At 36.2% G+C, this 23,734-nt stretch overlaps 1 protein-coding gene and 1 long non-coding RNA gene across 4 annotated transcripts in view; both read right to left on the bottom strand.

Annotated features, from left to right (window-relative positions):
- LOC147845107 (uncharacterized) overlaps positions 1 to 23,734 on the bottom strand; it is a 133,132-nt gene that overhangs the window by 99,593 nt on the left and 9,805 nt on the right. The gene's annotated exons all lie outside the window — the stretch shown is intronic.
- On the bottom strand, positions 11,745 to 22,344 carry LOC100537530 (uncharacterized). 3 transcript variants are annotated; one of them, XM_088650976.1, is made up of 3 exons: positions 22,158 to 22,344; positions 21,576 to 21,725; positions 11,745 to 14,315 (listed from the first exon to the last, which is right to left on the bottom strand). In XM_088650976.1, the coding sequence occupies exons 2-3, from the start codon at positions 21,658 to 21,660 to the stop codon at positions 12,886 to 12,888; spliced, it is 1,515 nt and encodes a 504-aa protein (XP_088507102.1). In that variant the 5' UTR covers positions 21,661 to 21,725; positions 22,158 to 22,344; the 3' UTR covers positions 11,745 to 12,885. The 3 variants fall into 3 exon arrangements, 2 of the variants coding, with proteins under 2 accessions (XP_088507102.1, XP_087106127.1); XM_087250001.1 differs by having other exon boundaries at positions 22,292 to 22,344; XR_015943192.1 differs by lacking the exon at positions 11,745 to 14,315 and adding an exon at positions 19,221 to 21,222 and having other exon boundaries at positions 21,290 to 21,725; positions 22,292 to 22,344.

Genomic DNA, 23,734 nt, shown 5'->3' with positions numbered 1-23,734 from the left:
AAGCCCCACTCAGGCCAGACCATGCCAGAGGCCTGCTCTGTCATCATCAAACAAGACTCTGTGGTGCCAGCCTATACAAACAGGGGCTCTATATTGCTCTCCATATGAAAGGCCGAACTCTAAACCACACATTGGGTTTTTCTTCCAACCAACAACAGAAGGGGCATAAAACTGGGCCTCAACCTGGAAGCCATACCCTAAATTGAACTGTCCTCATGAACAGTATATGTCTTGTGTAATAGCTGCATGGCAACTGACATAAAAATCCCCAAAGACTACCTACTGGGACGATTGGTCAGCTACGAGTTCCATGACTTTGAACTCTTGGGCCAATTAGTGGCCTCACCCTACATGCAACGACACCAGAGGAGAGCTTAGAAAACACAGACTATACTGTTCCATTCCAGCTCGCCACACTCACGTCTGTCTTACCAGTAAACAAAGAACCGGTAGGCAGAAGTGAGCTCACAGAGGACTAACTCCTTGCCGTGTGCCCAGCCACTCGTCACCCCATCACTAACATGGATGAAGACAGGGCACTTTCCTCAACAGAACAGACATGCTGAGGCCACGCAGGATGAGGCCAACCGACAAACGTCAGCACATCCTGTATAACTACCACGGTGCCCTCACTAAAGACTCTTTAGACTGCAAGTCCCACTGACCTTCACATGGAAATATCCAACTCCATGCTGGAAAAAGGACATCGGGCTATGCATCAAAACCTGCTCGGCACCCATCTGGGCCATCCTCAAGCCCAGGGTCAAAGGGTGCCTGACCATAGAAAGCTAAATCAGCAAATGCCATTGTCACAAGGGCCAATGACACCACTGGAACAGGAAGTGCCCAGAATTCAAGGACCAACCATCTCCTCAACGCTTGATGTGGTCCCCGCCTTCTGGACGATACCTGTACATCCAAATGACCAGCATAAGCTAGCTTTCACCTTGAACAACAGACACTAAACGATCATGAGTTGCCCCGTCGGCTAGGCCAACTCACCAGCCGAAAGCAACACCCTCCTGAACAAAGCATATGCCGATGCTTATGTTAGAGGCAACCTCATCTACGTTGATGACATCCTTAATGAATATACCACCGTGTCTGGCCACTCAAAGGAGATAGTCCATGGCCTACAACAGTTGACTGGCTAGCGCAAAGACTACCGCCTAGCAAGGTCTCCGAACTGAGCGGCTCCCTAAGTGGGTGCAACTACTCCAGACACGTCATTAAGAACTGTTCAAAGACTTCTCGACCCGTGACCACCCTGTCAAAAAGGGCTGTCTTTCTGTTTGACGGAAGGTCAACAGCTGGCCACGATTGAAGTGAGACAACGTCTGGGCATATGCAAGTAAGACACTCCTTGCGCCAGAAGGCAAATACTAAGACTGTGTAAAAACATCGCTCTGCACGGTGGGTGCCATTTCAACAGCTATTCTCCGACTTCTTTGGAGCACAGAAGCCATCATAGACACCTGCCACCAACCTGTCATGTTACTGAACAGTCAGCACATCCGGGATGGCATAAAGACTAACGCCAGTACGGCCATGCGGCCGATAGCCCCCTAGGGCCACTGTATTGACACTTGTTACACCTTAAGCCACAAATCCACGCTGGGTAACAGCATAGCTGTTTACCAAGACTGTACAACTGACACAATTGGCAACGCTGTAGAGAAGGAACCCCAGCCACCTCTGCCAACCTGTCATTCTAGTACTCCCAAGTACTGGGATGAGAATGCGTGCCAAGGTATGCCCACAACCTGTGTCGATGGATGCTCCCACAACCACCGCAGTATGCAGAAATGGCAGCCACCATTGTAACCCTTCAAAGCACAGCAGCCCATGACATCAGAGTGCACTTAGCTGCAGACTCCAACTTGCTAGACTCTGTTTCACGTTCCACCTCCCAGGGGGGAAACAAAAGGCTTCAGAACTGCCCACCACAAGCCCGTGAAACGTCAACACTTTTTCTACAGAAGAAGATAAGAACAGTTCAAACTTTCAGGCACTGACAAGGACCTGAATGACTGGACCGATGCCCTTACCAAGAAGGTGCATCACACGGTGGACCATGGTCACCACCCAACCAAAACCCAGAGATCTGGCAGCTGTAACTGGCAGCCAACAAACCTGCCTAGCCTAGCTGCCACATCAAATCTCACCAGCCCGACAAATGTCGCAAACGACATTGCGACCACGTAGGCATCTGACTCTCACGTCAGACCAGTTTTATTTTTTTACTTTTACTTTGTCTCTTGTTTTGTTGGTTTTCCACCACTCACCCCACCTACCACCCGATCCTTCTGTCTGACCTCAGCCTCAACACAGATGTCACTCAACACCTCCTACATCTTAAAAAAAAAACAGGTGCGTGTGAATCCTTTTTGGGTTGTCCCTGAAGACCCCACGACACCACAGTTCGTGCTGCCTCAGAGCCAGAGGGGGGTAATGCTAATGTACTGACCCTGCACACAGCAAAACATGCCCAGGGCGCTGATTCACCGAGCACCACAGCAACAGAGAAACCATCCTCTCATGATCAGACACCCAGATGGATCGGGCGGGACACTTCCATGGGCTCACAAGGAGCAACATTTTTTTTTTTTTTGTGTTTTCCTCTCCTTCGCTTTCTCTTCCCCTTGAACTCATATGCCAGTACACCAAATGGGTAGAGTGTCTCTCAGCACCGACGACACAGCCCAGACCATGGCATATCTTCTGATGATGTAAACAACTTGGAGAGAGGCACCCACCCTGCACTACCAACATCACACAGGAAGGGCAAAGACTCCTGGTTGTATACGCTCAGCTGCATAGCAGCCAACCCTCAAACCTACGTATCACAACCAGAGTAACAAACACTGGCCCGCAAGCCAGGAAAGGGGGTAGAGACCCTGCAACCGGTGTCACAGTGGAATGCCCAGCCAAGCACAGTCATCACAGACACCACCTACTCTCTCCCCTGTTCCCTCTCTCTCTCTCTCTCTCTTCCTTTCCTACACAGGATACAGCCACGATCCTGTACCTCAGTCTCACCAGAAGACCACTGCAACCTCACAACTATACTCCTCTATCACTCATCTCTGAAAAACTGCGGAACAGCTATCACTCTGTGCCTCCCGACAACAGGGAAGCACACATTAACAAGGGCCTCGCCATTCAATAAGATGCAAGCACCAGTGAACAAGTGCACCGCCGTACTTCCACGAGCCTTTCAGCGGAAAGCTGGGAAAGGAAAGGAACGCCAAGGAGCTGCACCCACGTTGATCGAAATGAAACTCCGTCCAGCTGACTCAGGAACGGACATCGAGGGGCCCTCACTTCCTGCCCAACCAACAAGTTAAAGTTAGATCCCAACCAACCGTGTTTTCTCCGAACCACGTTGTCTGGGAAGAGGGGGACTGTAACATATTGTAACCTGCATTCTGGAGATAAACATTCCATTTAACATTCCAGAAAACAACCTGGGTGAATCGCCAGGACAATAAAATCACTTGGTGACGAAAAATCTGGCTTGGTAATCCCTGGTGACATGTTAACAAGTCTGGGAGACTTCACAGAACCACTCTCTGCCTACTTCAAAAGAACGTGACAGATAAGATAAGAAAAGGAAAAAACCTCTAGCCCACATTCTGCTCACAGACAAGACATTCCTCAAAATTAAACAAAGACATTTATAACCCAAATCTCTTGTTTAATTTCATTTAACTTTTGTAATGTGTACAATACCTGATATAGACTATACACATTCACGCTTGCAGGCCTTTTTAAAAGCATCAATGATGTAAGGATATGGGAACTATGTGATGTACTTGTAGAGTGTTTGGTGTCAATAGAATGCCCTGGACATTTTATAACACATGATGCATAGATCGAGACCATAACTCGCATTGCTTTATTCTTTAAAGCCCTGTATTAAATGCCTGTCCGCATGCTTTAGGCGGGCGCTCAAATTTGCATACGAGCAGCCCAGAGACAAAGGAAGGTTCGCGCGCAAACTTTCCCCTGAAATCATTGGTCAGAATGCTGTACGGGTTGTCACGTGACCCGCAGGTATAAGCACACTTCCCCCAAAACATCTGGGCAGAAAGAGAACGTCCCAAAAAGGAACATCATTGACGGTGGTCCCTTTAAGGGCCACACGGCTCTTCACAGCCGCATGGACTTTCCCGCCACGTTTTCTTTATTTTCTGGCACAGTAAATTCAGTTTAAAGTTTGCGATCGTGTTCGTCCGAACTGCACTACAAACTTCACGCATCAAAGGACATCAAGAGTAGTTTTCATCACGACGGAAGAGAGACGCATAAGAGAGACCTCCAGACATGGAAGACCAGGTGATTTTAGTCATGCGATTAAGCTGTGCCCCCTTTTATCAAAAAGGTGTGTTTTATAACCTTGGTGGTCCGTAATGGTGCGTGTGGAACTGAAAGTCTTGTCACTCTTTTATCTGAAATCTATACTTCCTAGCTTTACTATTTCTCTTTGCTGTTACACGTTCTTTAGACCCGATATCTCCACGTGGTTTACCTTTGTTTTGTGTTTAATGTATGTTTGTGCGTTTGTTTGTTCGTTACGTCTGACTAGTCAATAAATTCCATTATAATCAAATGAATTGTATTGTTTGCCTCACGAGAAAATGTCACTGAAATACAGATTCCCCTGCCTAGCTATTATAAGTTGTTTAAAACTTTTGAATGATTAATCTACTTCACAAGAAGTAGCAATTAAATTCCCTTTTTCTAAATGAATAGATTACAGCGTCCGCTCGGAAGAGCGGCGGCTCTGCTTGTGTTCGTTTGGTCAAATTAACAATAAGTTGATCCGGAATATTATTGATTAATAATAATTCGTTATTGTTGATAATCAATATTCATAATCTGGGAATCCGCTCGGTCACGCGAGCATGATCATTTACAATCATATGTTTGTTTGACCAAACTGACTGAAGCTTAAGCCGGAATATTAATAATTAAGAATAAAACGTTATTGTTTATTATTAATATTCATAAAATGAGCTAATTTCATGCTACACATATAAACACTGAGGAAGTGTTAATTTTAACTCTGAGGTAGTTAAATCTACCAAATCTAAAATTTGCTGTGTGAGATCGATAAAAAATACAGACTGTTGAATGTGCTTTTAACAGAAATATTCTGTAAACTGAATTTATGAATGTTAAAAACAGCAGATTACTGGCAACCACAGCTGCTGGTATTTTTCCGTAAAATCTAAAAAAAAAAAAAAAAAAACAAAAAAAAAACAGCTAAACAGTTTTTGTGTCACCATTGTGGAGGATAAAAGTGTCTCTGTTCAAGTCCAAGATGAACTGAGAGTATTTGAGGTTATGCTGTATCTTCTTTTCTTTAAAGGTAACTGTGTAGTTACTAATGCCGTCAAAATCTGTTTGCTAGTAGCAATCACACATGAACACATTATTGCATCTAAAGACTTCACATTTTTTTCTACTAAGCTATGATTTTGTAAACTGAACATTAGTTCATGAAATATGGTTATTTTTTGTAAATTTATACATTTATATAAATCTTCCATGTTTTTCACAGAAAGATTCTGGCAACCACAGCTGCTGGTATTTTTTCGGAAATTGAACAGATATTTTACACAATAAGAGTTTGCTAATTAACACTCTCTTGGTGTTGACAATGTTAACACTTTCAAAAGTGTTATTTTTAACACTTATAGTGGTTCCCATATAAACTCTGAGGGAGTGTTAATTCTAACTCTAAGGTAGTTAAATCTACTATCTAAAATTTGCTGTGTATTCATCTGCTATAAGGGTTAAAAACCATTGATTAGTTTTTTTGCAATAAACACATGTATTATTAAAAGAAAGCCACTGCTCCAGAGAGACAAATTTAATGATCTCCTTAAATCTCTGGATTTTTTTTTAAGCACACAATTCTTAAATTCACAAATAATTTTTATGTAAATTCACAAATTGTCTTTTGAATTTATGACTTAGATTTTGCAAATGAATAGTGCTGTGCATGGATTAATGATATTTTATTTTAATTTTTTTTTCGAGACTGAGAATCTTACATTTGAGAATCTTACATTTACATTTATTTGGGAATGGGAAGACATTCCTTCAGCATGAAACAGTAAATGAAAAGATTTTGGAAAGTGATTTATAGCCTGCACTCTCTGCCAGATTGGAGGCTCCTGGAGAGGATGTGGACCTTCAGCAGTAGGTGGAGGTAAGAGGCTGCAGTGCCAGTGATTTGAACTTGAACTCCAGCCTTGAAATGACAAGAGTTTGATCTAAAATTTGTGCAGCATGATCTGTTAAGAAGAGTCTGATTTTTCTGATGGTGAAATGTGCAGATCTGCATGATGCAGCTGTGTTAGTAATGTCCTCTTTGAAGGACTACTGACCATTCAGAATCAGATTTCAAGATCTTCCCATACTACATGGGGTAATGGTGGATGATCCCAGCTGGATTGAGAAATTGTGTTGAATGTGTGGAGCTGCAGGGAAGTAATACATGTCCACATCTGATGTAAGCAGATGAGTAAGCAGCTGGTGATGTTTTTTTCAAGCTGATATCCTTCAGTGTTGAGTTATTATGGGTTTCACACATCAGTTTCTGCTTCTAACTTGAATACGTTTCAGCCATAATTATCTGTTAACATTTCATTAAAAATGCATTAATACAGATGAACAAAAGTCCTATTGATTTTAATTAGGAAAGTATATAAGGAAACAATATTCGATGTCACGCATTAGAACATGCAGTATATCTGAAAAATGAAAAAAAAACATAACTACCACATACTAGAACATGACAGAATGCTTTTAGTAGCATTTCTTTGTTGGTTAGATATTCAGTAATGTCGTTATTGTTCTGGTGTACCCTGTTTTTTCTTCAATGTATGACTGTATATATGTATTTTTTTCTTATTTAATTTGTCTTTATTATTGTAATGCAATCCATGTTTGTTCATTATGTACTACTCTATTTCAGTGTATATTTACTTGAAATAAAAGTTTATCAACTCAAGTGTCTATGCCTTTCCTGTAAAAAAAAAAAAAAAGTTATAAATTGAGCTAGGTGCAAAACATGTTGGTGTGAAACAAATCATAGAAACATTGTCAAAACTGATTAAAACCTGTATTTATGCCAAATGTATAGATAAATATTTAGAAAATTAGAATGCTGCAAAGTGTGTCAAGGATTGGTTACTTGTCTAAAGCATAAAGGTATAAACTGTAGATCATTTATTAGCGTTGGTTAACGTTTAAGACAACCCAATAACACACAGTTCTCATGTATAACGGTTTTGTAGTCAGTTTAGAAAGACAACCTAAAGTTTTTTGCCCAATTTAGTTTTAAAGATGCACTGATGTATAATTTCATAATTTCTCTTTCATTTGAAAAAGAGAATGAACAAAAGGTATACATTATATTGTTTGTTGTCTCTAACCAAAAAATTTACAACTCAAACTTTCATGACAGTTCAAAAGAAAACATTTTTAATACACAGTACATTAGATACTGTTGCAAAAAGATGTTAATGCAGGTTTAGTGGCAAATATTCATTTAGTTTTGTAGACAGATCACACTATTGACGGATCACAGTATTATGTTTTTCTCTTCTTTTCATTCTTTTATAACTTGTTTTAACACATTTGATCTGTTTTTATCATTTTTAATATTTTTTTATTATTTGTTTTTATTTTTCTTAAACATGTCTCTTTTGTTCCTGTTTATGTAAAGCACATTGAATTGACACTATGTATAAAATGTGTTATAGAAATAAACTTGCCTTGTCTTGCCTTGCCTTGCCTTTGTAGATTCATAGTTCTTGTGAAAAAAATATTGTGAAGAATTAGACAACAAAAGATAATTGGCAGTAGAAATGGTTATTGTGACTTTTACTGTATGCATCGTAACAGATGCTATGAGAGTTGTGTTAAATTAGACTTTTAACACATATGCAAAAAAAAGTTAGCAAAGACATTTTGTTTTTAAAACTACAGCACTGGTTACTTGAATTAGGTGAAATATTTTGGTGAGATATCCGTGGTCGTAAAAACATAATTAAATGTTTCAAAACATTCTGTATCAGAAGGTAGATAAAATAAACTTATTCATGCAATAAAGTTTACTGCAAAGTATTCTTAAAATAAAAAAGTGTTTACTCTTTGATATTATTGTGCTTTGTTGACAGTATTGAGTAAAGCATTCAACTATGGCACAAATAACTGGGGCTAAGTGTTGTTATTAATGTTACTTGGTACACTTTAGGTTAAAAATATATATATATATTCCCAAATCATGAGTTGAGCCCAGGCCGTCTGGATGAAACCCAGAAATTGTAACCAATGTACTTCAAAACATTACTTTTTTTCTTTCCCCCCAAATGAAGCATCGTTGTTCCTAAAAAAAACCAGAAGAATGGAAACAACGTTAGGTGACTTTTGAAAACTGACAGTTTTAAAAACATGTATGCTTTGTAACATACAACACAGTTGCACAAAATTACAGATTTTTAGCATAAAAAAGTTTACATATTCTGTTGACAAACTGCTACACAGTACATAACCAAAAGCTTGAATTAGGTCAATGCTATTGGTTTGTAAAAATAAAGCTCCACTCATACAGTAAGTTTAATGAATAGTGTTTTAAACTTCACTTTTCCATGTGAAATGCACAGATAAAGGTTTTATATTCAGAGTGGAAAACATTCAGGTAGATTTTAGATTGATAATTTAAAAATGTGTTTGCCAATAAAAAAACATTGTTTAAAGAAACATAAACACTCCCAACAAATTGTGTGTAGTGACAATAATCTTGATTAAGTCTATTGGTATAAGAAAAGCATCATTTACCCTGTAAAAAAGTAATCAGTCTACTTTCAAGAACTACTTGTAAACTTGACTAATTTTGACAAATATGTAAACTTAGTAGATTTGACACTATTGTATGAACATGTAAATGGTGGATTCAGTAGTTAAACTAGAAAATTTTACTATAAAACATTAAGTAGATTTAACTAAGGGTTGGAGCTGTACTGTTTTTAGATAAACTGAGAGCCAATTTTTCTTCTTAAAATAAATATCAGTGATATTCCATTATTCTGAATAATATACATATTTCTCTTTATATGATCAAGTATTTGCAATGAATTAAAAAAACAGTTTGAATCTAAAATTCAGTAACTAAGTTGTCTAGTAATGCAATTACTACAAATTATAGTAATAAAATTACATTTTATTTATCTTTTGAAACAGAAATAACAATAATGTCTAAAGACTGATACGTCCTTTTAGTAAACTTTTTATGTTGATTTTTAAACCTACACCAGTGATGACCAGTGCTCAAAACATTAATCTTTGGATTGACTGTATTACAATGTGTGCCAGGAATTACACGAGATGTATGTAAATAAATTGAAAACATGTTAGTCAAAGGAAAAACTTTCATTTTAAATTGTTTTTCATAATAAAAGTTTTCATTAATTACAAAGACAACTTGAATTTACATCTGTGTTTTTCAACCAACAGTTTAGAACATTACATTTTAGATAACGTTGTTTTAAAAGGTGTGACAATTTATTGTTAATACAGATTAAGATTTGTTATTTACTGGATTAATATTGTAAACAAATTTAAATTTAATAGTCCAACAAAGATACATCAAGATGTTTGTGTGTCTTTAAATATGTATTAATGTAGTAGTAATGTAAAAAACAACATATCCTATTAATGAACATATTTAGTAACACGCACGCACGCACACACACACACGCATACAGTTGACTGCATGTGGATATATAGATATCAGCACACTTTCTAATCACCTAACAACATATAGTATTTAGTGGGAGACACCCACCACATACAATCAGATATACATATTCTACATCTGACATAAATCTTTCTTTCACAAGCAGTTGACGGGATGTTATCCAAAGTTTTCCTTATCATCACTCACACGCTCAGGCCCAGACTGACACACAGAGGAAACAACGGTATGAACATAAAGAAATTTTTATGTTAATAGTTTATTAATTATAATATAATATAATATAATAATGTAATGATATAATATAATATAATAAAATATAATTTAATATAATATAATAATGTAATGATATAATATAATATAATAATGTAATGATATAATATAATATAATATAATTTAATATAATATAGTATAATGGAATAATAATGATATATAATATAATATAAATATAAATATTATAATATATAATATAATATTATATAATATGATATAATTATAATATAAGTTAATAAAATAATGATTTAATATAACTTAATATGATATAATATAATACAATACATAATATTATTTAAGAAAATATTAATTGTATATAACTTAATATAATATAATTTAATGTACTATAATAATATAATTTACTGCAATAATTAAAAATTTAAAATAATGCTTCTAATAACAGTAATTTAATTACCGTTATTATTATAATAATAATTTTATTTCAGTCTGATAAAAATCTAATTACCAGAATTATTCATTTAATTAGTCTGATAAGAATCTAATTACCGAAATTATTATTATATATTAACCGATAAGAATCTAATTACCGGAACTATAAAGTTTATATAAAAGGGGCGGGGCTTGGACCGGAAGTCCCGCCTTATGGGGGCGGGGCTACAATCCATCAAACTTTTTGACAGGTAGTCCCCCATAATTACTACTCATTTACACGACTGTGATAATAAATGTTTTATACAGTTGAAGTCACAATTATTAGCCCTCCTTTGAATTTTATTTTCTTTTTTAAATATTTCCCAAAAGATGTTTAACAGAGCAAGGAAATTTTCACAGTAGCCTATGTCTGATAATATTTTCCTTTTGAAGAAAGTCTTATGTTTTATTTCAACTAGAATAAAAGCAGTTTTACATTTTTAAAAAAAACATTTTAGGGTCAAAATTATCAGCCCCTTTAAGATATATTTTTTCCTATTCTACAAAACAAACCATCATTATACAATAACTTGCCTAATTACCCTAACCTGCCTTTAAAGCCTTTAAATGTCACTTTAAGCTGTATAAAAGTGTCTTAAAAATGTCTAGTCAAATATTATTTACTGTCATCATGGCAAAGATAAAATAAATCAGTTATTAGAGTTGAGTTATTACAACTATTATGATTAGAAATGTGTTGAAAACAATCTTCTCTCCGTTAAACAGAATTTGGGGGAAAAAATAAACGGGGGCTAATAATTCAGACTTTAACTGTATGTGTTCTTCCAACCATTTTAGTTATTTCCATAAGAAAGTCGATTTATAATTCGATGCTAACTGACATAGCATGTTACAGTAGAATATAGCTATATAATAATAAGCTAGATGAACTCACTGTGATGTAACTATTACAGAAACAGATGTGACTTGCTATATCATATAAATATGCCTAGATATCTATTTCATATCTAGAAAGCTAGTACAATTTACGTTTTTTTGACTAACTCGCATGTATTTACATTGATATGATGCCCACTTTACTGATTATAGTTATTTTATTTCACCAAAACTACACAAATTTTATACTGTGAAAACAAATAAATAAGTTTAATCAGTAGTTAAAACTATTCAGTTTCACGAAAGAGTTGTATTATTACCTCATTAGCTTCAGCTCCTCAAAATAATGAATGAATAAAGTGCAGTGGTGGGATTTTTTTAACACCATGTGACAACAGAGCCACTCCCACCTGCCGGTAGAAACAGGTACTGCTGAACAGCTGACGATTTAATTACCTAACACAAACGCTGCGTTAAGTGGAATGTTCGTGATGTATGTGGTAATTTTCAGTACTTAGATAACAAAATAAATATTATACAACATACTTTTATTTAAATACAACATATTCCAAGAGATCAGGGGCTTTTGACAATACACCAGGGGCTTAAGCCCCCAAAGCCCCCCCCTCGCAACGCCACTGGACGATCTTAATCCAGCATTGTTATGATTCTGTCAATCATATTTTCAAGTTCAGGAGAGAAGAAAAAGTGGCCGAACAAGTCTTCACATAGTTTTACATTTGTTGTTTAGCAAAGTGGACACCTCCGAATGGTGTTGAAAGAGTCACATGCTGTATTTATAAGATATAATTCACCCCAAAAATTTCATTTTTGTCTTCATGTAATAATGTATTTATGACCGCAAAATCACACGTGACGTGAGCTGACCGTCAGCTGTTACCACAGAGTGGGCGGGTGTGCACACTGAATGAAGTCTACTTTAGTGAACAGAACCTGCATAAGCTGTGAATAACAGGTAATAAAGTTTTAAATAACATTCAGTTTGTAGCAAAGAGTGATCTCGATGAACTCCCTAGACTTGTTTCTATTCTAATGACAGATATAGGGTTGGCTTAAGGGAGATATAAGGCTTACTAAGAGCTCGACTATGGTGCCAATGTAATGTTCTGTTTACTTAGGTTGTGTGTTTTTGGACTGTGGGAAGAAACTAGGGAACCCAGGGGAAACAAACACGAGCACTAGGAGAATGAGCAAACTGCACAAAAATGTCAACTGGTTAGTAGCGACTTTAACCTGTGACATTCTTACTGTGAGGCAACTGTGCTAACCACTGGGCTGCTGTGTTGCCTAATCTAGAAAGAAGGGGGAGTAAAGGTGGGAGGGGGATTCTTCAAGATGAATATAACTAAGGTAAGAAACTCTATTTATAGTGAGTTAGGAATCATCTGATTGGTGAATCATGTTTTATCTAATGTGCGACCAGTTGTGGACAATCATAAGCATGTGATCCTCTCAAAGGTAGTTTATAAATAAACTTAACGTGAATAAACAGCCAAACTCAGTGAAAAAGCTGTCGTTTTGAATATATCCGTGTTTGTGTGGACAAGGCCTCAATGTTGAGGACTCTGCTCTCTACTGTGAAGCTTTAGGTGAGCGCTGAGGCTTCTTTTACACTTAAAGCCCTTTCCACACTCACTGCATCTAAAATGATCCTTTTCTGAGTGAATCTTCATATGGTTCTTAATGGAGTCTTTGCGAGTGAGACTCTTTCCACACTGATCACATGTGAACACTATGGTTCCAGTGTGACCATTCATGTGGTTCTTGAGGCTAGCTTTGGTTGAGAAGCTCTTTCCACACTGATCACATGTAAACGGCTTCTCTCCGGTGTGAGTTCTCATGTGGTGTTTGAGTGAGCTTTTATGTGGGAAACTTTTACCACACTCTGTGCATGAGTAAGGTTTCTCTCCAGTGTGAATCCTCATGTGGATGTAAAGGTCTTGTTTTTTACCTAAACTCTTTCCACACTGTTCGCAGGTGTAAAGTTTCTCCCTAGTGTGAACTCTCATGTGAGCAATCAGGTTCGGCTTTTTACTGAAACTCTTTCTACACTGTTTACAGCTGAAAGGCTTCTCTCCAGTATGAGTTCTCATGTGTGCTGCAAGGTTTCCAGCATGATAAACGCTTTTTCCACACTGTTGGCATGGGAACTTCCTCTCTCCAGTGTGAATTCTCATGTGGGTTTTTAAGCTTTGTTTTTGACTAAAACTCTTTCCACACTGTTCGCAGGTGTAAGGTTTCTCCCCTGTGTGAACTCTCATGTGATCCTCAAGGTTTGGCTTTTGACAGAAACTCTTTCCACACTGCTTACAGCTGAAAGGCTTCTCCCCAGTGTGAATTCTCATGTGTGCTGCAAGGTTTCCAGCATGATAAAAGCTTTTTCCACACTGTTGGCATGTGAACTTCCTCTCTCCAGTGTGAATTCTCATGTGGGCTTTAAAGCCTTGTTTTTGACTAAAACTCTTTCCACACTGTTCGCAGGTGTAAGGTTTCTCCCCTGTGTGAACTCTCATGTGAACATCAAGGTTTGGCTTTTGACAGAAACTCTTTCCACACTGATTACAGCTGAAAGGCTTCTCCCCAGTGTGAATTCTCATGTGTGCTGCAAGGTTTCCAGCATGATAAAAGCTTTTTCCACACTCTTGGCATGTGAACTTCCTCTCTCCAGTGTGAATTCTCATGTGGGCTTTAAAGCTTTGTTTTTGACCAAAACTCTTTCCACACTGTTCGCAGGTGTAAGGTTTCTCCCCTGTGTGAACTCTCATGTGAACATCAAGCTTTGACTTCTGACTGAAACTCTTTCTACACTGTTTACAGCTAAAATTACACCCAGATTTTGATTTCCGAGGTCTTTCGTGTGATGAAGTCTTTTTAGTCAGTGGGGGTTTTTCATCAGTCATTATTTCTTGGGGTTTCTCAAACTGCTGTTTCTCATCTATTCCATTCTGTTGATGAGTCTCTTCTTTCAGCACCATCAGATCTAAAAAAAAAAAAAAAAAGTTAACTTTAGTATGAAGGCTCAAAGCGATAAGCAAGAAATGGATGTTTCACCCACAAATGAAAATGGCCTTACCATTTACTCTCCGTCATGTAGTTTTAGACTTTTCCTTTATTGTGGAACACAGTAAGCCAGTAGCGTTTTTTTTTTCTTTTTCTTTTTTTAATATCTTCTTTTGTGTTTAACAGGATCAAGAAACTCATAAAGGTTTAAAACCACACGAGGAAGAGTAAATGGTGAGGCTATTTTCATTTCTGCACAACTATCCCTTTAAAAGGTTCCTACAATTACTAATTTTTTACAAGATGTAAAATAAGACTTTGGTGTTCCCAGAATGTGTCTGAGGTTTCAGCTCAAAATCAGATCATATACCTTGTAGAATATTTAATTTTGGGGGTCAAAGGCAAACCAAGCTCTTTTTGTGCCTGTGACTTTAAATGGAAATAACCAAATGCACTCGCTCTAGATTACTCATGTTTTTTCCTCGATTGAGACAAATCCTGCATGTTCATAGCAAGTATGCATAATTCACGCTTATATTTGCAAGTTTGCATTATTATATAAAACTTATGCAAATTCTCAATGCCACATTTGCTTTAAACAGGAGTGATGAGGATACGGCAAGATGACATACTTTGTTACTTGTTTTTATTTATTTGTACTTTTGTTTTTGTTTTCTTGTCTTTGTGTATGCCCCGAGGCTTAGCTGAAGACCTACTTGGTCTACCCGACAAGATGCAGAAATGCCATCTAAAAAGGTTACTTGTAGTTTGTCCAATCAGGGACAGTAACAACGTAAATATACAAAATAATAATGATAACCCAGGGATTAAAAATGTGAACTGTCTGTTAATGAACACCCAGGATTATTTTTTAACCCCAGGTATAGCATGAGCAGTGTGGAAGGTGACTACAGATAACCCAGAATTTATCCAGGGTTAGAATGACCCAGGGTTAACAATTTGAAGTGTGAAAAGCCCTAAGAATACTCAGCATCAGCTCTCAGGATAAACAGAGTACAATGACAAACTGACAATTGTCAATCATGTCATGATGACCTGGGGCCTGTTTCAGTAAGGAGGTTCAACCAACTCAGAGTTTAATCTTGATCTCTGAGTTCATTTAACGAGAGATTAAATACTCAGAGTTTTCAATTTCAGAAAAATATTTGAGCTGCAAAAGTCTTTCAGTCAAGAGCAGTGAGTGATTTTCTCCTTTTGTTGTTTGATTAATGCTAAAAACAGTCGGCAGCAGGAATATTGCGCACTGTCACTTTAAGAAAAGTGCGGCTCTGATATGGTTTCTCTTTCACATGTCTTTTGATTCTCAACTTGTTTGTTTATTACACAAATAAGGGTTAATATGAATATTCACTAAACACAGCACTCTGACCCAAATTTGCATGCATTTGACCATTAAAGCGCTCAGATTAAGATGGCTCTAGATGTGTGTTCTATATGATGGAATAATCGTTTATCTCGATTAATGGTTTTTCATAATCATTAGAAGCCAAAATCGAAATTGAAACCAGATTTTCGATTAATTGCACAGCCCTATCAAGTGGTAGAGGTTGATTTGACATTTAGAATGTAAGCAGGACTAAAAAATCTTTTTAGAACTAGTAATAATCTCATTAATCTAGTTACAGTACATGTCCGTCAAAGGTCAGTGAATTTAAGCTAATTATTCATTAAGAAAGGACAAGCCATTCTGCTATGTGACTTTGTTCTTTGTGTAACTGAAATGTAGACAATAGCTATGTTTCCATCCAAAAAACGCTAATTGAATTTATGCGCAAAACTGGGATGTCACATAAAAGATGTGCGAATAAAGCTGCATTTCCATCCAATGCATCAAAGAGAACAAAATCGTCACTTCCTGATTAACAGGCCCCAATTAAGAACAGTAAAAACAGAATTTACTGCTGTAGAAGAAGCTACATGAATCTTTTATTTAAATGACAGCTCAGAGGACAATGCTGGCACACAATGAACACATGCTGGCGTTTGAAGCAATGAGACGCAGAGAACAGATGCTCTGGAGGTCATTAATAATATAATAACATGAATACTGAAACGGTTCAGGTGTTTTAGAATGACCAAAACAACATTTCAGATGTTTATAATGTTCTCAGCCTGCTGGTTTGTGCATTCACACACATTTTCATCATCATATGATCTCTTATAACAAACCTTTTTAAACACACATACTGGAATTTGTTCAGTAAAAGCGATTGCGTTGTTTACGTGAGTTTATCTGCTCTTATCGAATAAAAAGTTTGTCCTACTCAGTTATGCGCATGTTTCTTTATGCTTACATTTCAAAGGTTATGTGCATCGTGACGTTTCAATCAACCAATTTTTTATGCTCATAGCCTATCCAAAAAGCACAATATGTAAGGCTTAGTGAGAAATACCGCTTTATCTTTTAAAAAGGGGAGGAGACCGACAGAAAACTCTCTTTCAGAGACAGGTTCTCTTGCTCTGCAAACAAGTGTGTTCATGACTATACATACAAAGAAAAACAATAAAATAAGAAAATATGACTTTGCTACAATAAGCAGCATTAGGCATGGGTCAGTATAAGATTCTGACAGTATGATAACCTTGAATAAAAAAATATCACAGTTTCAAGGTACTGTGATTACTCCTCTTAAATATATTCTTTTAAATGTCTGGGTAAAAAAAACAAACACTTTTTCCTCTTTCAACACAAAACATTATCTTTTGAGAAACTTTTAAAGTATTTTGGAGCAGTAAACATGTCAGGCTAAAGGCTGATTTATACTTCTGCGTCAAACGCCGGCATATGCTACAGCGCTGACGCATAGCCCTTCACCGTGGCCATCACCGTCACTGACGTGCACCTCTCAAAAAAATTTAACTACACGTCGCAACAACGCGTAGCGCAAGCTCTGTGATTGGTCGGCTTTGTAGCACTGACGAGTCTGGGCAGGACCAAGAGCCGCGCGAACGGCGCAAGCGATTGTTTACAAGTGTGGAGTCCCGTGAAGGAGCTCCGGATGGAAAGTTTTGTTTCGTGTTTACCTCATAGTTAAAGTTGTTGCACGTCTGCCGGTTCCTGCCTCAAAATGAGCGAGATTGAGTCACTTGTACAACCAGGAAGTGTTCAGGAAAAGCAAAACAGAAGCGAAGAAACTCGACACAGAGGAACATTTACACCTCACTGCCAACTAGCGTTTCGGAAGTGTTAATGCAGACCAACAGAGACAGAAGACAGAAGTATAAATGCACAGCTGCACGCGTTGCCTGCGCCGTGAGTTACGCCGGTTACTTGACGCAGAAGTATAAACCAGGCTTAAATCACTCAATTGAATACTTGACTTCTGTTGTCTTCATTTGTTTCATAAACACAGATTTCTTTACAATTTATAATGGCATCTTTGCAGATCTTTTTTTTGCTGGAGATACTGTTGTCCTGAAAAACTTAAAACAAAATGTAAAAAATAAAAACTTACATATAGCGATGAACGGTACAGCAGAAAATATTGGCGGTTTTAAAACCTCGACTTTTTTCAAACTGCGTTGAAAAAACCTTGAAAACGGTTATCGTCCCATGCCTCAGCAGCACAACACTGTTTTTAGGATCATTAAATGTATTCTTTAACAAAAGTCTCAAGCAAAAAGATTCCAATGGTGGCACCTGCTGGTACATGAAGAATATGGTAAATACTGACAAACTTTACACTCAAATGTTTGCATATCATCAGCATACTGTAATTCATTTCTTAAGCAGCAAAAGTCATTTTTAGACTAGTTTGTTGGCCAGTTGTAGTCAGCGCAATGTTAAACGTTATTGTTCCACAATAGTCATTTAGTCTCACGTCACCCTGCAGCAACATCATATAGTTTAGAGTACTGTACAATGTTTTATAATAATTAATTACTTTAGTGTCCATTTCATTCAGCATATTTAATATTGGGGCATCCATGTTTTTTTTATACTTTAAACCAGAGTTTCTGCAGGTTTCACTAAGTTAAATGTAAGACTTTTAAAGACATTTTTAAGACCATTATGAGAATTTTACACTCATAAAGCGCTAAAGGCTAAGGAATTTTTCAAATAGCCCAGATGAAAAACATTTTAATTTGCCTTATTAAAATTTTTTGATAATTTAATACATTTAATAATACAATAATAAATAAATTAAAAATATATATTATAGATATTTCTTAGCAAAAGATTTTAAATTGTGTGTAATAACATGCAAGCTCTACTTGTATCCACACACTTCTTTCCTAAATAAACTTTCTTTAAAAAATAATTAAAAATGAACAAATGTTTTAATTTTTTTAAAAACTATAACAAACTAAAATCTACACAATACATGGAGCACGTTTAAACAAATGTTATTGTAAGGAAAATTATTAAACTATTATGACAAATAGAGTTAAAATGACCTTTTTGAATAAAAAGTTGAAAGTTTTATTGAGATGGATTGTTGGTGATTGTGTGGGTTTTGGCCAGATTAGGTAGCAAAACATAAAAAAGGAAAATGAAGACTTGTTTAAAAAAAGATTAAAGACCTACAACACAACATTTCAGTAAATTTAAGACTTTTTAAGGTCGAAAATTTTGATTTTGGAATTTAAGACATTTTAAGACCCCGCAGAAACCCTGTTTAAACACAATAGCCCTGATAATTAGTTATTATAATAATGATGTAATTCTAACTCAAGATACTATCTGTGAGAACTAGAAACATCTACTAGGAACAAGTTAGAACCAATAAAGAGGTCAATGAAAAAAGTTAATTTGGATCAATGTGACATATGCAAATGGAGAGTACTAAGCCAACACTATCACAATAATAGAAGATATCTTCTATGAGAATACTGTTGGTCAAATATCTTCAGCTCAGTTTAAGTTTTTATTTATTTTATATAGCACTGGTGCTCAAGGACACTTTACAAACAGTAGGAGAACAAGAAAAGCAATAGCCTTAAGAAGGTAGAGAAAATGGGAGATTAATAATAAATAAAATAATGACAAAAGACACGAGAACAAGTAACAAGAGAGAAACTCATTCCTGTCTTTCAATAGTTATGTTTCCATCCACCTATTTTTATGCACATAAAAAAACAGTTTATGGAAACATCATGATGCAAAAAAAAAAAAAAAAAGTATGCGCATAACTGAGTAGGATAAACGTTTTATTTGATAAGAAAAGGTGAAAAATCACGATGGAAAACACGATACAAACTCCAGTATGTGCATTGAAAAAGGTCATGTGATTTTGTTATAAGAGATCATGTGATGATACAAATGTGTATGAATGGACAAACCAGCCGGCTCAGTACATTATAAAACATCTGAACTCTTGTTTTGGTCATTCTTAAACGCCTTACAGTTTAAGTATTAGTGTTATTATATTATTCATGACCTCCAGAATTAAGAGCATCTTCGTGTCTGACACCTTTAAACGCCACCGCGTGTTCACTGTGTTTCAGGATTACCCTCTGAGGCGCAAGTCAATCATTAGATGAAGAAAAGATTAGCCGCATTTCCACTGTCGGGCATGTGCAAGCCAGGGCTTTTATCGGGCAGGGCCGGGCCAATCGCAAGGGGGGGTTGAGCAGTGAGGCAGAAATCATGTCGCGTTTCCACTGTCGGGCTAGTACCTCGCAGCGTGTCATGCAAACCCCGTCCCCAGAATGTCCCCCGAATCAAACGTCACACAACCCGCCCACTTCAGCGGGAATGAGGCGGATAATGCATTCATGACAGAAAAAAGGTAGCCAAGTTTCTGCTTTCACTCACCCATAAAAGGCTCTGTTTACATGATTTGATTAATATCATCGTATCCATATACTTTATAAATAATATTTCAAACCTTCTCCGGTGTTTATTGTTTTAGAAAATATCTAAAATCTTTTTTTCAGATAGGCCTTTGTAAAATGAAAGTTTAATATGGCTTTAAAATGCTTTGATTTATGTACTGTTTATAGGCTACCTAAATTATTATAGCTAGATTTGATTTGTTTTATATTGGTTTATTTATTTTATGTGATTTTATTATATCTGATATTTGTAATTATTTAAATTATTTCAATATATCTTAGGCTATTTTATTAGGATATGACACTATTGTTTTTGAGTCTACAAAAACGGACACGAAATTTGTAGAGTTTAATGTCTTTCTGTTGTATTTATGTTGTGTATTATCTTCAAAATAAATAAAAACAGAAGCCGCTCGCAGCATCAACAGAGCTGTGAAGACAGCGCTCTTTTGCTCGGTCTCACATTCACATACAGGCATCTAAACACGCACAAACACCTTTTAAACTTGACAAAAACTCTCAAAAACCTTTACTGTCTGCTGTGTCTTAAATACGGTGTAAAATGTATTATTCGTTATTGAAACATCAAGGAAGTTGCAGCAAAGTCACTTATAAATGAAAACTTTATTATTTTATGCAACAGCCTTACATTTAAAAGGGAAACAAAAGGGCGATTATACACAAAAAGACCCCAGCCTAAAAGGCTAGATGTTTTCTTTCCCTTATTTTTTTTATTTGGTTATTTGTTTGGTGCATGTACTCGTGTGCGATCGGAAAACTAGTGTCTGCCTCTCCTTTCACTCCGCCCCAGCTAGCCCTCTTTGGCCCAAGGTATTCGGCGGGCTGAAAACGGCCGGCCGCTGGCCCCGAGAAAGCCCCGCTTTGGCCCCGGAAGTGATAGTGGAAACGTGACCGGCCTTGGCTCGCTCACTTTAGGCATGATAGTGGAAACGCAGCTATTGATGCAGCTTCTCTTTTCGCAGCAAATTCCATTTTTATTGTTGATATTTGGCGCCAGTTAATCAGGAAGTGATGATTTTGTTCGCTTTGACTCTTTGTCGTTGTATTTGCACTGTCTGTATTTTGCACTGTTGTTGTATTTGTACTGTCTGTATTTTGCACTGTTGTTGTATTTAAACTGTCTGTTTTTTGTACTGTCTGGAGCCAGCACCTAAGCTTTCCACTCATCATAGCACAGGTGCTGCTGATGATGTGACAATAAAAGTGAGTTGATTTCATTTGAATGGAAAATCAAGTTTTTAGCATAAAGTTAATTTGCATTTTTGGATGGAAACATAGCTCATGAGTGCTTATGTGCATTTAGGAGAACTAGGCAGCACACTCAGGGCTGCAAGATGGATTTAATTTAATATTCTTACTATTAAAATATATCTGAATGAGGATTAAATGACCGAGTTGGTCTTTGAGAATGAAAACCAACCTGTTTGTTCCTGCAGATCTTCCTGTTTGACTGTGAATGTTTCTCCAATCTTCACATCTTCACTCTCCTCTTTAATAAACGCCATCTTTATAACAGTGTGGAGATCAGTCGCTTCAGCAGGAGTTTTTCTCTGTGTTTGGACACTTTATCCTGTTTAAAATAGACAAAAAAAATGAACAGAAACAAAATAACTTCTTAACACTTACTTCAACAGTTTCTTTATATAAGAGTAATTAACAAAAAATAAATCAGGAAAGTCTGAGCAAGAAACAATAGCCACAAATGACCTGATTAAAACTAGTAACATTACTTCATTTCTTATATATAGTGATGTATACTTAGAATGGAACGACATTATACTGTTTAATAAATTAAACCTTCAATAAGGAAACTTATTACTCACATCTCTGTAACTTTTTAAACTTTATTCTTTATGTATGTTCTTAATCGTTTTGTTTGTTTTATTTAGCTTATTGTCTGCTTACAGCAATGTGTAGCACTTTTTTTGCACAAGACAAATTTCCTCTCAGGGACAAAAAGGGTATCATATCTTTATTCAAACAATAGTACTATTTTACTCACAGTAATAAGGCCTATGTTGTATAAAGGGTAAAATAATATTATCAACAGCAGGTACATAATTTAGCACTGAATGACAAAAAAAACAGAAACTTTAATCAATCAGTTTATAGAAGTGTAAACGCTTTAAAACAAACCTTTCTCCAGTTGAATCACAGCGCTGGAACGGCGCAGGCTTATGACGTCACACGTCACGCCAAAATAAAAGTCTTTTTTTTTTTTTAAATCTTTGCCACTTACTGTTGCAGTCTTATTGATACATTTCTGCCTCGTTTCCATTTTTTTCTCACAGACGCACATATATTCAGTATTTGGAGTTGATCAAAACCTTTACTCTAAACATTTTAAGACAATTAAAAAAACGTTTAATCCACTAAGACTGTTTAAAGCAGAAATCTTAACATTCTAAACGATATAACAAATAATCTAATGAGTGTTTGGAGCTGAAACTTTACAGAAAAAAAGGTAAAATAGGTGTCCTTCATGTATAAAGTATTCATTACTACTACACGTTTTAGTTCTTCTAACTAGTCATGACTTATATATAGTTTTTCTCTGCGTTTGGACACTTTATCCTGTTAAAAATTAACAAAGCAATAAAAATGTAAAATGAATAAAACAATGAACAGAAAGAAAATAACTTCTCTTCTTCTTATATGAGAGTTATTAACAAAAATAAATCAGATAAGTCTGAGCAAGAAACTATAGCCACAAATTAGCTGATTAAAACTAGTAACACAACTACATTTCTTATATATAGTGATGTAAACTTAGAATGGAATGACATTATACTGTTTAATAAATTAAAGCTTCAGTAAGACACTTATTACATACACGTTGTTCAATAGTCCTCATTACTGTGAGTAAAATAGTACTTAGTTGTATAAAGGGTTAAAATAATATTGTCAACAGCAGGTTCATAATTTAGTATCAGATGAAAAACCTAAAACTTTAATTAATCGGTTTCTTCTTTTTCTTTGGGTTTTACTGGCGGTTGGCTACCAGACTTGTAGGTGCATTACCACCTCCGACTGGAATGGTTGAACAATAACTGAAGTGTAAAAATAGAGGGGAAAGGGAGGAAAGAGGGAGGAAATGAAAAATAAAATAAATGAATAAATAAAAAATGTGGGGTGGAGTGGGCTAACAATTAATTCCTTAGATTATATTATCTCTATATTCTTTTCTCTAAATGGGTTTCTTAAACAAATTTAATTATATCGTCATATACCTCAATAGATTTATTCCCTAATAAACCAGCCAATGTGAAATCCTGAAGTTTGCTCTTTTTAACTGATTGAATAAGATTGTATGGTTCTTTATTATATTTACTACAGTGGAATAAAACATGTCATATTGTTTCTTGTTGATTACAGTGTATACATTGTCCAGTTGGGTGTTTCCCTATTTCATATAAAATATGGTTGAGTCCAGTATGACCTATTCTCATCTGAGTTATAATCGTACTTCCCTATGATTTCTGTTCTCCCTCCTTCCAGCAACGACTTGTTTATGTATATTATATAGATGTCTGCCTGTTTCATTGTTATCCCAGTATAATTGCCATACTGATTGTTCTT

Source organism: Danio rerio, chromosome 4, assembly GCF_052040795.2.
Source record: "Danio rerio strain M-AB ecotype USA chromosome 4, GRCz13ab, whole genome shotgun sequence".
Lineage (NCBI taxonomy): Eukaryota > Metazoa > Chordata > Actinopteri > Cypriniformes > Danionidae > Danio > Danio rerio.
This window is presented reverse-complemented; position numbering and strand designations above follow the sequence as displayed.

Coding starts and splice junctions, on each gene's coding strand:
- LOC100537530 (XM_088650976.1), bottom strand. CDS start 21,660: ATGGCGTTTATTAAAGAGGAGAGTGAAGATGTGAAGATTGGAGAAACA. Junction 14,316..21,575: donor AGATCTGCAGGAACAAACAG/GTTGGTTTTCAT, acceptor TTTTTTTTTTAG/ATCTGATGGTGCTGAAAGAA.